General features: G+C 38.5%; 1 protein-coding gene across 6 annotated transcripts in view; it reads right to left on the bottom strand.

Annotated features, from left to right (window-relative positions):
• ERCC6L2 (ERCC excision repair 6 like 2) overlaps positions 1–11928 on the bottom strand; it is a 141931-nt gene extending 130003 nt beyond the window's left edge. The window contains exons 1-2 of one of the 6 annotated variants that reach the window (XM_086685175.1): positions 11419–11928; positions 7249–7673 (exon numbers count right to left, since the gene is read on the bottom strand). In XM_086685175.1, the coding sequence (XP_086541301.1) occupies positions 7249–7673; positions 11419–11464 (471 nt within the window). In that variant the 5' untranslated portion in view covers positions 11465–11928. The remainder of the gene's footprint in view (positions 1–7248; positions 7674–11418) is intronic. The other 5 variants (XM_086685174.1, XM_086685173.1, XM_086685172.1 and 2 more) reach the window with 5 other exon arrangements.
• Positions 11929–12281: the final 353 nt, after the last annotated feature.

Below are 12281 nucleotides of genomic sequence, written 5' to 3'. Positions count from 1 at the left end.
AAATTTTGAAACAGAGAGAGATGGAGTTGCATAATATTGTGAAGGCATTAAATGACTTGTACACTTTAAAATGGTTGTTTATGTTATGTGAATTTCACCTCAATTAAAAAATTTTTAATTTTATTTTACATTTTTATAAGATGCATTTGTGCATTCGAGGTATAATCAGCATTATTTTAGTTCCTGAAAAAAGTTAAAACATGTAAAATGTCAAGCTAATACATATCAATGATTCATAAGCAGGAGCTATTTTTGTTAGCATCATTCCACTGGATAAGGAGACCTGTATACTATCTTGTATATATACCACAATAAATAGATTTTTCGGTAAATTATGTTATCTAAAAGATTATAAAATAATGATATACAAGAATGGTCAAAACTTGTGTTGAGTTTTAAAATATGCTAACGAATTTGCATTTCTAACACATATTATATAAAGCAGTATAATGCAGGAGTTATGGCAAAGATTTTGTAGTGTGACCAACCAGCTTTATACCAGCTATGTGACCTTGGGCAATTTTCATAATGTCTCCATAAATTTCAATTTTTTAATCAATAAAATGGGGGCAATAATGCCTAATTAACATGTATGTTTAACAGAAAATGCCTGTCATAGAGCCTAAGGGATTATTAAACATAAGCTATAACACATGATTACCTAATTCAACTTAAAATTCATTAATGCATTCAATAAAAATATATTTATTACCTACTACATGCTGGGTACTAGGCTAGGCGCTGGAAAAGTTTAGATGAAAGGCTTATTTCTATCTGCCAGCAGTTTGAAATCAGTTGATTTGGGGGTGGGGAACCATGGAAAAGGAGATGAGTTGAGGAAGCATGACTAAGAAAAAAACTGATGAGCAGAAAAAATTGATGAGCAGAAAACAGGTATTAAATTCAGCAAGAGATTGATGTGAGCAAAATGGCTGATGCAGAAGTTAGGAGATAGAAAGGATATTTCACAAATGATGGAGCTTAAGCATTGGACAACATGAAAAGTTTGGTACTACCTGGAAAGGGACATGAAGAAACTCTATGATGAGGGAAATGTTCTGTATCTTATTACAGTACTGGTTATATATATGAGTTAAATATGTATAACTGTATACTTTATATCCATGCATTTTACTGTTTGTAATTAAAGACATAATGACATAATTAAAGACAGAATGACAGACACACATGCACACATACAGATATATATATTCTTTTGAATTACAGGCAAACTGGTCCTCAAAGACTACTGAAAAGGCAGACACAATACCTACTGGATACCATGTGACCATTTAAATGAGGCACTATAAAACCTAATCCATTGTTTTGCTCTTAAGTCACCTGCAGATTGTTTCATTATAAGAAAACTATATTATGGGACGCCTGGGTGGCTCAGTGAGTTAAATGTCTGACTTTAGCTCAGATCATGATCTCACAGCTCATGAATTCAGGCCCCAGGTCAGGCTCTGTGCTGACAGCTCAGAGCCTGGAGCCTGCTTCAAATTCCATGTCTCCCTCTCTCTCTCTGCCCCTCCCCCACTCACACTCTGTCTCTCAAAAATGAATAAATGTTAAAAAAAAACACCTTTTTTTAAATAAGGAAACTCTATTCCCAATTATAATTCATAATTCAATCTATTTATATATCCAAGATGATACAAATCTTAATTTTAACTTGTCAAATTCCATGAATTTGAGAATTGTGTAAAATATTGGGAAATTTTAATAAAAATCTAGGATTTTGCATCCATTCTCAATTTTAATTTCTTAGTCAAGTTAAAAACCAAAAGTGAAAACAGTAGATGATGAATTACTGATGTTGAACACATTATGGGCACAATGTATACAAGGAAACTTCTGGGGTGATAGATATGTTCATTATCTTGACGGTGGTATTGTTGTGATCATTTCTTGGGTGCATATATTTGTAAAACGTGCCTAACTACATACTGTAAATTTATCCACTTTACTGTGTATCAATTATACCTTTAGTTCATTATCTTGACGGTGGTATTGTTGTGATCATTTCTTGGGTGCATATATTTGTAAAACGTGCCTAACTACATACTGTAAATTTATCCACTTTACTGTGTATCAATTATACCTTTAAAAAGTACATAAACAACATCCAAACATAAATATACATATATACTATGTATATATATATAAACATAAATATACATAATATACTAATAAAGCCTGACAGAACCAAATTTTGTGAGGCTATGGAGCAACCATGATGTCATAGGTTGTTGGCAGGAATGCAGAATGGTACAAACACTTTGCAAAGGCTTGGCAATTTCTTACAAAACTAAGCACACATCAGTTTTTGACCAAGTAATTCCATCCATAATTATTTACTCAAGAGAAATGAATACACAAAAGATTGTTCAAGAAAGTTCTTAACAGTTTTCTTCATAACAACTAAAAACCAGAAATAGCTCAGATGTCCGTCAGCCAGCGGGAGGATGGATAAACAAAATGCAGTATCTATACAATGGAATACCACTCAGCAATAAAAAGGAACAAACTATTTATGCACTCAATAACATGGATGGGTCTCAAATATTATGTTAAGTAAAAGAAGCCTTACACAAGAGTGCACATGTATGATCCTATTTATATGAAAAAGCAAAACTAATCTATGACAAAAAAGGAGAACAGTGATTGCCTCTTAGGAGTGTTGGGAAGACCAGCAAGAAACAGAATAACCTTTTCTGGAGTGATGATAAAATTCTATATCTTGAAAGGGTTTATTTGGCTTATGCAGAAATACATATTGGCCAAAACTCATGGAAGGGTGGGTACACTAAAATTTGTGCATTTCATTATAAATTGTACTTCAAAATGAAAAAAAAGAATTGTAAATAAATACTGACTAGCTAATGACATGTATGCTCAAGTGTTTGGGGCTAGGATATGCTAATGTCTGCTGCTTTAAAATGCAACAAAACATGGCTTGATGGATGGACAGATAAGTGATAAGCCATGTATAATGACACGTTAACAGAATCTAGGTAGTGGGTACTCCTTGTACAATTCTTCTAACTCTTCTATAAATTTGAAAAATCAGTTTGTAAGATCGTAGTGATACCATTTTTTTGCACATTTATGTATCTGTGTTTCATGGACATGTATATATGAAGTATATGCATGTGTATGTTTATGTGTGGTCTATTCAACTGCTCCCTCTCAAATCAGATCCTTCCAATTCACTTAAAAAATACTCAAGTTGCTCCTATTCCCAAATAATACAAAACAAACAAAAAGAAACTTCCTCAAAATCTTATCCTCCTTCAGCTACTACTAGATCACTCTTGTTCCTTTCAAAGCCACATTTCTTAGAGAGGTAAACACACTTCCTATATCTATGCCTTCACCCTATCTCATCTGGCTTGTGATTCCCCCACCTCCCAAATCCCAGAAAAATAGCTCTTGTTCAAGATACCAATACTTTCCAATGTCACTAAATCAAATGGGCATTTTAAAATCCTCATCCCTTGAAGAATGTAAAATAACAAATTTACTTTTTAAAACTTTGAAATGAGGGAAGCAAACTTTATATGGTTTGTAAACCAAGCTTTTTTGAGAGGGGGGAGGAAGGAGGGAGGGAGGGAGAGAGAGGGAGGGAGAGGCAGAGAGAAAGAGAGGGGGAGAGAGAGCACATGCATGTGCATGAACAGGGGAGGGGCAGAAATGCAGGGTTCGATCTCACGACCATGAGATCATGACCTGAGCTGAAAGCAAGACTCAGATGCTTAACCAACTGAGCCACACAAGTGCCCCTGTAAACCAAGCTTTTTTTAAAAATAAAAGCTCAATTTCATATTATAGCCAAGTCAGAATGTGAGAAGGGGAAAGCTTAAAGGATGATATCAAAAAAGGGGGAAAAAATGAAGATTATACTATAGTCCAAATGGTAAATGCCACTAGGAAAATTTCATAGACCATTTTCACCTAATTCTACTGTATTTTTGAAATTCTACTAAACTTATGAACTACTGTTAACATTTCTTCAACTGGTTTACTCACTGTATCTATAGAAACTCCATCTTAAATGAATCTCCCAAATCACCTATTTATGCAGAAATTTTTTCTTAACTTTTTTCAATGTTTATTTACTTTTGAGAGACAGAGCAAAAGCAGGGAAGGGGCAGAGAGAGAGAGAAGGAGACACAGAATCTGAAGCAGGCTCCAGGCTCTAAGTTGTCAGCACAGAGGCTGAGATGGGGCTCAAACCCATGAACCGTGAGATCATGACCTTAACCGACTGAGCCACCCAGGCACCCCTATTTATGCAGAAATTATTACCTGAGTGACAAGAATAATAACCAGAGATGTTATTCTCCAAGGATGAAAAAATCCAGCGAAGTATCAAAACTAGTATAGAAACTATGTCCTAATCTTCAGAAGATGAGCCCTCAAGCTTTTCACAGCACATTTGTAACACAATTCAAAGCCTTTCAATGATTTTGGTGTATCGGGTAACAGAAAACTGTACAGTAAAATCACTTTTAAAATATATATCATAAAATAAGGGGAATTTCTTTATAACATGGACTTCAGAGATGAAAGCCAAATTTGAGCCTAAAACATGCAAAAGAATTTGAATTGTATTTAGTAGTTTTAGTGGGAGGAGATTCCCAAATACTCCCCAAAACAGTCACTTTTTGTAGCACACTCGTGTTTCTGATTTTGCAGATACTCGGGCAATGGGTAGTCAAAGAAATGCTGGAAAGGACTTTCCACCGTGGGCAAAAACAATAAAGTATATGTAAAGATAGTCACAGAGGGACTTTATCATCTATTTTCCTCTGGTATTCATCTATATACCCTGGTCACAGATGATAGTTTCCTAAAGGCTCCTTTCTTTATTCTTACCACCTATTCTCCTGAGAAAGTAAATTTGCTTATTCCACAAGCAATTATTTAGCACCTTCAACGTGCAAGCCTAGAACTGTATGCATTGCCTGGGCTGAAAGGGACAAACAGTATGGCTAATGGTAATACACTACAATTATTGAAGGACTTAATTTTACTCTTTTTATATCAGAGCTTTATACATAATTGTATTAGACTATTTTTAAATGTTAAAATTAGTTGTTCACTTACCTTTGAGTTCCACTAAAAATGGAAGTGTCATGAAGAATAAAATAGCTTAAATTCAATTATAAGGAAGGAAACATGGAAGGATTTAATCACAAACGAGACAAACAACCCTGAAAATCCAGAGTGATTGTATAGTATAAAGTCTAGCTTCAGAACTCTAATCTTTTTGGATCAAAAACCTTTGTGAAAAGCAGCTTCTGACAGGGCTCCCAATAATCCCCAACTGTTGGTATCCACAGCCTTGTTAATCTCCCCCCTTGAGTAAGAGCTGAACTTAGCACTTGCTTCCAAAGAAGCAAATATGGCAGGGTTCCTGGGTAGCTCAGTAGGTTAAGTGCCTGACTCTTGATTTCAGCTCAGGTCATGATCTCATGGTTCTTGAGATCTAGCCCCAAGTTGGGGCTGCTTGGGATGCTCTCCCCTGCCTCTCCCCTACTTACATGTGCACCCGCTCTTGTACTCTCTCAAAAATAAATAAACATAAAAAAATAAAGAAGCAGGGGTGCCTGGGTGGCTCAGTGGGTTGAGCGACCGACTTCAACTCAGGTCATGATCTCACAGCTTGTGAGTTCGAGCCCTGTGTCGGGTTCTGTGCTGACAGCTCAGAGCCTGGGGCCTGCTTCGGATTCTGTGTCTCCCTCTCTCTCTGCCCCTAACCCACTCACATTCTATCTGTCTCTCTCAAAAATAAATAAACATTAAAAAAATAAAATAAAAAATAAAAAAGTAAATTTGGCAAAAGTGAAGGGCTATCTCTTGTGTGATTAGGTTACAAAAGACCACAAAAGAGGGTAAGTGCTCTCTCTTACCCTCTAGCTCTCCCTGATGAAGCATGCTGCCATGTTATAAGAAACTCTATAAAGAGGCCCATGTAGTAAGGAACCAAGGGAAGCCTTCACCAATAAATAGCTCACAGTGAACCGAATCCTGCCAACAACCATGTGGCCAGGAAGGGAATCCTCCCTAATCCAACCTTGAGGTGACTGCTCCCTTCTGAGAGGTGGAGCCAGAGGACCCAGCTAACCTATACCTGAATTCCTGACCCACAGAAAGTAATGATCAATGTGTACTGCTGTACGCTGCTAAATTTTGGAGTAACTTGTTACACAGCAATAGATAACTAGCATATATCCCCTCTGAAGAAAAGTACATCTGTAGGGGCGCCTGGGGGGCTCAGTCAGTTGAGCGTCTGACTCTTGGTTTCGGCTCAGGTCATGTCATGGCTTGTGAGTTTGAGCCCCGTGTGGGGCTCCACGCTGGCAGCACGGAGCCTGCTTGAGATCCTCTCTCTGCCCTTTCCCTGCTCACACCCTCTCTCAAAAAAAATAAATGAACTTAAAAAAAATAATAAAAGAGGGGTGCCTGGGTGGCTCAGTCAGTTGGGCATCCAACTTCAGCTCAGGTCATGATCTCATGGCTCGTGAGTTCAGGCCCCAGGTCAGACTCTGTGCTGACAGCTCAGAGCCTGGAGCTGCTTCAGATTCTGTGTCTCCCTCTCTCTCTGCCCCTCCCCTGCTCCTGCTCTGTCTCTCTGTCTCTCAAAAATGAACAAACACTAAAAAAAAAAACAAAAAAAATTTTTTTAATTAAAAAAAAGAAAAGTATAGAAGTTTACAAATTCTGGCACATATTATGGGGAAATAGGAAGCCTCTCTGAAGTCCACCAATAGAACTCCTAGTGGTCCAGGGATCCCAGATCAAGAAACTTCTGATATGATAAACTCTAAACAATATACATAAAAGTCCTGCAGAAAATCAACTTAATTATGCTAGTAACTTAACAAATGTCAGAATACCTTCTTTCCATACAGTATTGCTAAGAAAGTTCAATTATTTTAAATATAAGCTGATATCTTAGTACCACTATTACCAAAGGTAAAATCAAGTCAAGTTATACCAAATCATTATTTTCAATAATGTATTTCATAGATACTAAATAAGTACTGAGGATAAAATAATGACTAAACACCATCCTAACTTTGAGAATTTTCCTGTTCAGTGTGTGAGAAACATAGGCACACACAAAATAGCCATTATAAGATTTGGGAGTACAAATAAAGAATTGTATATGGTATCTACTCATGGACATAATAAAATGACTTTAATGAATTTTAATTATAAAGTAATTTTAAAAAATACCTGTACTGTTTTCCCAAGTCCCATGTCATCACCAAGAATACATCCTTTTCCTTGGATGAAGTGTGCATAGAGAAACTGGGCTCCTTCCCTTTGGTAGTCTCTCAAATACCTGTTAATAGTATAAGGAATAGAGTCTCCGTCTTCAGATAATGGAAAAGCAACGGCAGATGATGGAAATTTTCGGTCTGGGAAATAAGGTTTTTCCAAATCTTCATCATCAAATATAAAATTCCTGGAGCAATCTTTAACAGATTTAACTTCATGAATTCTTTTAAGAGGTACTTTCCTTTCTTGAAAATCTGAATATAAGATGATTGCAAATGATTTCCCATTTTCATCCACTGTGACAGATTTTATGCTTGCTTCACAAAGTGTCTCATTATCTGGAGAAGGGGCAAGACATCTTTCTCCTGGATGCCATATGTCTGTAATAATACAGAAGAAAATAAAATTTCCAAATATAACTTATATACCACTAAACTTATAACAACTGCTATGAGAAAAAAAAATATAACTCACACAAATACCCTTTCCAAATTACTGAAACAAGATAAGTTATAACACATATAGATATCTTCCTAAAATATATTATCAGATATTCTCCTATAATAATCAGAATAAAGGGTATATAATTTATTTCCAGTTGTTCTCATCCTGGCTGTCTGTCATAATCTCCTCAAACATGCTTGAACACTAAACCACAGTGGTTTAGCGGATATGGGCCATGGGCATCTGGTTTTATTACTTTGGCAGATATCGTTGAATTCAAAGGATGATTCTGATTCACAGCCATGGTTGAGAACCACTGACTGAGATATTCATGATGATTCATGAACATTATATATATTATTCATGATATGATAGACTAATAGTAAACGGGACTTGATAATGAGTAAGCTAAAATCCTCTAGACAGCAACACTTTTGTGATTCTTGTGTCTGCTTTTTTAGTTATCCCATCGCCTTTCTCTGGAGACAGCTGTTTCTTCTTATCGTCAATATTGCTGCTTTTAAACCATTGCTTGAAATTGTATACAACTAACCAAGGCACTCTCCAGTTCAACTACAAAGTTATGTGTGCCAGCTTTGTCACAGCTTTCTTCCCTTCTAGGTTTTGAAGGGTTCCAGTTCTTAAAAAAGAGATGAATTCTAAGATCTCTTTCTGCTAAGATTCTATTACTGTTTGAAAATTCTGACCACTTTCTATATGTGTATTTATCCCATCCTTAATTGTACAGCTTTCTGTTTTATTTTCTATTCAGAAAATACAACACTATGACTAGGGAGGGGAATATCTTTAGAGCATACAGCTAGTATAATTAAAAGACATGAATAGAGGAAATAAAGTAAAAATAATTTTCTAAATGGAATTTCTAATAACAAGAACTCCAGAGGAATTATATGGCTACAAGTGTATGAATAATAGGAATTTTTTTTTTTTTTTTTTTTAAGTAGGCCTCGCACCCAGTGTGGAGCCTAATGCCAGGCTTGAATTTACCATCTTAATTGCAGAATTAAGACCTGAGCTGAGATCAAGGAGTTGGATGCTTAACTGACTGAGCCACCCAAGTACCCCTCTCAAATATTTCTTACTGAAATCAGACGATTATTGGTAGTTTCTTAGGGTCTTTCCAATGATTTCTTGTTAGGTTTTTATGACATTCATGATTATAATATGACTCGTATATCTATACTGTCTTAAGCATGAATAGCTCACTAAGCTATTCCTCATCGATTGTTCCTCAAAAGTAAAGTCATCATTCCTACCAACTTTAGTAAGGTTGTTTTACATAACAATCAGAAGTACACCAAGAAAAATCTGTTCTCCTACTCTGATCTCTGGATCCACACAATTTGAGAATTGTCACACAATTCTAAAAACATAGTTTAACGTGAAACTAAAACCTGGATCCACCGTAGAGGGCTAACAGATAGATCTGTGGGCTCTATTTTCATAACAGTACTGTTTGAGCCTTCAAACCTCTATTAACCCCTATAGCAATTCTTAACACATTTCTATTTCACATGATTTGTTTGCCTATCCAGAAAATGCTTTCTAATTTTTAGGCTTAAGTCATTAATGTGTGTACTATTCAATGTATGTTTTAACATCAATTATCTGCCAAATACTGTACCACACAATAGGTATAAAATGAAAAAAACCAACGTCAAAAATAATGATTAAACCTTACTCAGAACTAGTCTTTCCTAATCTCGTTAAATGGCATCATCACCTAGCCAACTTGTCATGGTAGAAAACATTCAGCCAGTCCTTATTCCTCTTTTTATATTATTCCCTACATTCACCACCTCAGAAAGTCCTGCTGGTTCTACCTCAAAATATATCACTTTCCTTCATCATGCTACCACCTCTCTAAAACAACTGTTGGCAAACTTTTTCTGTAGAGTCAGATTTTAGCTATTTGTTATTTTAGTTTTGCAGACTATACTGTCTCCTACCCTTGTAACACAAAAGCAGGGACAGAAAACACATAAACAAATGTGCCTGGTTAGTTTGAGGGAAGGCTGGAATCTCTCTGTATCAAACTCTAAAACAAATAGTTTAAACTGGGAGGATTTCCTGTTGGATTGGAGAGTCATCTTTAACTTCGTTTCCTCCTGTCCTTCATTCCAAACTGTCCTCCTCGCTGTTCCTCAACCATGGCAAGCATGCTCCCACCTCAGGGCCCCAGAGCATTCCTTCTGTTCCTTCCACCTGCACTCTCCCAAAATACCCAAATGACTGACTCATTCACTTCATTCAGGTCTCTGCTCAAATGACATCTCCTAAGAGGTGCTTTTTCTGACCACTGAACCTAACACTCGCCACCACTCTTACTTTACCCTGCTTAATTCCATTTTCAGAGAAAAATATGAAATGTTTGTTGTTTATCTCAACTTCGTTCCCTAGAGCAAGGACTTAACTTTGTTCACTGCTATATCCTGGGCACCTAGAACAATGTTTGAATCTCAAATACTTATAGAATTAACAAATACATATAGCTAACATGTGAAGACTGATGTGTGCCAGGCATGTGCTTTAGATGCAGTAGTTCATTTAAGCCTCACCACCACCCTTTCATTAGTTCATGTAAGTAATATTGTTAGTTTCATCTTACAAATGGTGAAACAGATAAAGGCTAACCAGCTTGCCAATGGTTACACAGCTAAAAGCTGGCAGATCCTGGATTTGAACCAAGCAATCTAACCCTGTAGCTACCACCAGTACCATTCACACATGGACGAACAAGTCCCTGGAACTGAATGGTCCCTGCCCCTTTTAACTGAGAGATGAGCATCCCAGTCCCTTCAAGCTCCATTCAGCAGCTTCATTACTTAGTTCATCTGCCAGGCTTCTATGAGCGCTTATATTTGTGATCCCTGAGTTATAGCGTCATCAATTCCCAGCATTCAGAGTTGAGGCTTGTTGTATAGACCTCTAAACTTCTGCTCTGAATTCTTCATCTATTTAATAAGATCGATATCTTCCTCAAAGGAAAGCATGTAGATAAACAATCAGCATATTGCTGGGCACAGCATTCAGTATCTGATAGCTTTTACTGTATCACTTTTAATAATGAAAGCTATTAATTTGGGGGGCAAGAAGGCATCCCTTTTGACCTGTAGCAGATAACCACACCCTCTTTAAACTCTCTCTTGATGGCCCATTAAAGGTTGACCGTAAGGCTCTTAATCAGTACATCATATATTAAGCTCTTTGTGAAATAAAGTGAACTGAGTATCTCAACCTTTAGTCACCTACGTCACAAATTTCTACCATTCGCTAAGAACTGGGGCATATAAGGATAAAGAATAAACATACCATATATTTATTGAGTGCTTACTATGGGCCAGAGCTGGGTCACGTTAAGTGCTTTGCATACACCATCTTATTTAGTAATCACAAGAACTCAACAATGATCTCAATTTTACAGATGAGGAAACTGCCCAAAGTTTCTCAGCAACTGTCAGAGCCAGCACTAGATCCAGTCTGACTCCAGAGTCCAGGTTCTCAACACCAAGTCCCAAAGAACTGGTCCCAGACTCCAGGAGCCACTCAGAAGAGCCACGGGTAAAACCCCAACCCCAAGAGAACTGGCAGGAATGGGTCCAACCCGGCACAATAAAGACAGGTGTCTGGGCGGAGAGGTGAGCTCGGAGCTTGTTGTACCTTTGCCGGCGGCTTCCGCGCGAGGCTTGGGGGCAGAGGCATCCATCTGGCCAAGGGGAGGGGCTGGGCGGCCTGGTTGCGTAGAACACCCAACAGGAGGCCGAGGACCCCGAGGAGGCGGCAGGCGGGAAGACCACTTCCTGCAGCCCTCCGTACATCGCCCCCCTGAAGTGCGACGCCGCGGGACAAAAGGGAGCACAGGTGGGGCCCTAGAGAGAAGGGATGGCGGCGTCCGAGGCAGCGGCAGAGCCGGAGGGCGCTGTGTTGGCTGGCAAGGCGGCGCTCACCTAGTCGTCTCGAATTCGGCCAGTGGGGGAGGGGGGAACAGCAAGCCAGCAAGTGGACCCCTCACCCTCCCTCTCACAGTTGGCCCTCCCTGTCTCTACTTTCCCCAGCAATTTCCAACCCTAAATCGGAAAATCCCGCGAGATCAGGCTCCTGAACTGTCATTGGGATCTCGCGATAACAAAATCTTGGTTCACAAGGGCGGAGCAATCTGCCTGCCATCTTTGCTCTGGGAAGCCGGTGAAAGGTTCGCGACAGTTGCAATTATCGCGAAGTTTAATATGGCTTTCTTTCCCCGCGCGGAGCTTGCGGGATACAAGGAAGCCGGAAGACAGATGTGGGCTAACACCTACCGTGGTCTTTTAAGGGCAGACCTATAGCGGGAGACCAGCTCCGCGATCGTGGCCCGCTGGTTTATGTTTGGTGCTTCCCTGTGTATGCACACGCCTTGGAACCTGAGGTGGCGAGTGATTCCCTCCTGGAGTGCTGTCTCAGCCGGGTGGATCACCCACGGGAGGCTGAGTACATTCAGCGCGTTTTCTTGGGTCACACAGTAAATAAAATACAGTCCTAAGTAA

The sequence above is a fragment of the Puma concolor genome, chromosome D4 (assembly GCF_028749965.1).
Source record: "Puma concolor isolate L17-30 chromosome D4, mPumCon1.1.hap2, whole genome shotgun sequence".
Taxonomy (NCBI): Eukaryota; Metazoa; Chordata; class Mammalia; order Carnivora; family Felidae; genus Puma; species Puma concolor.
Note: the sequence above shows the minus strand (reverse complement) of the source record. Positions and strands in the feature narration are given on the sequence as shown.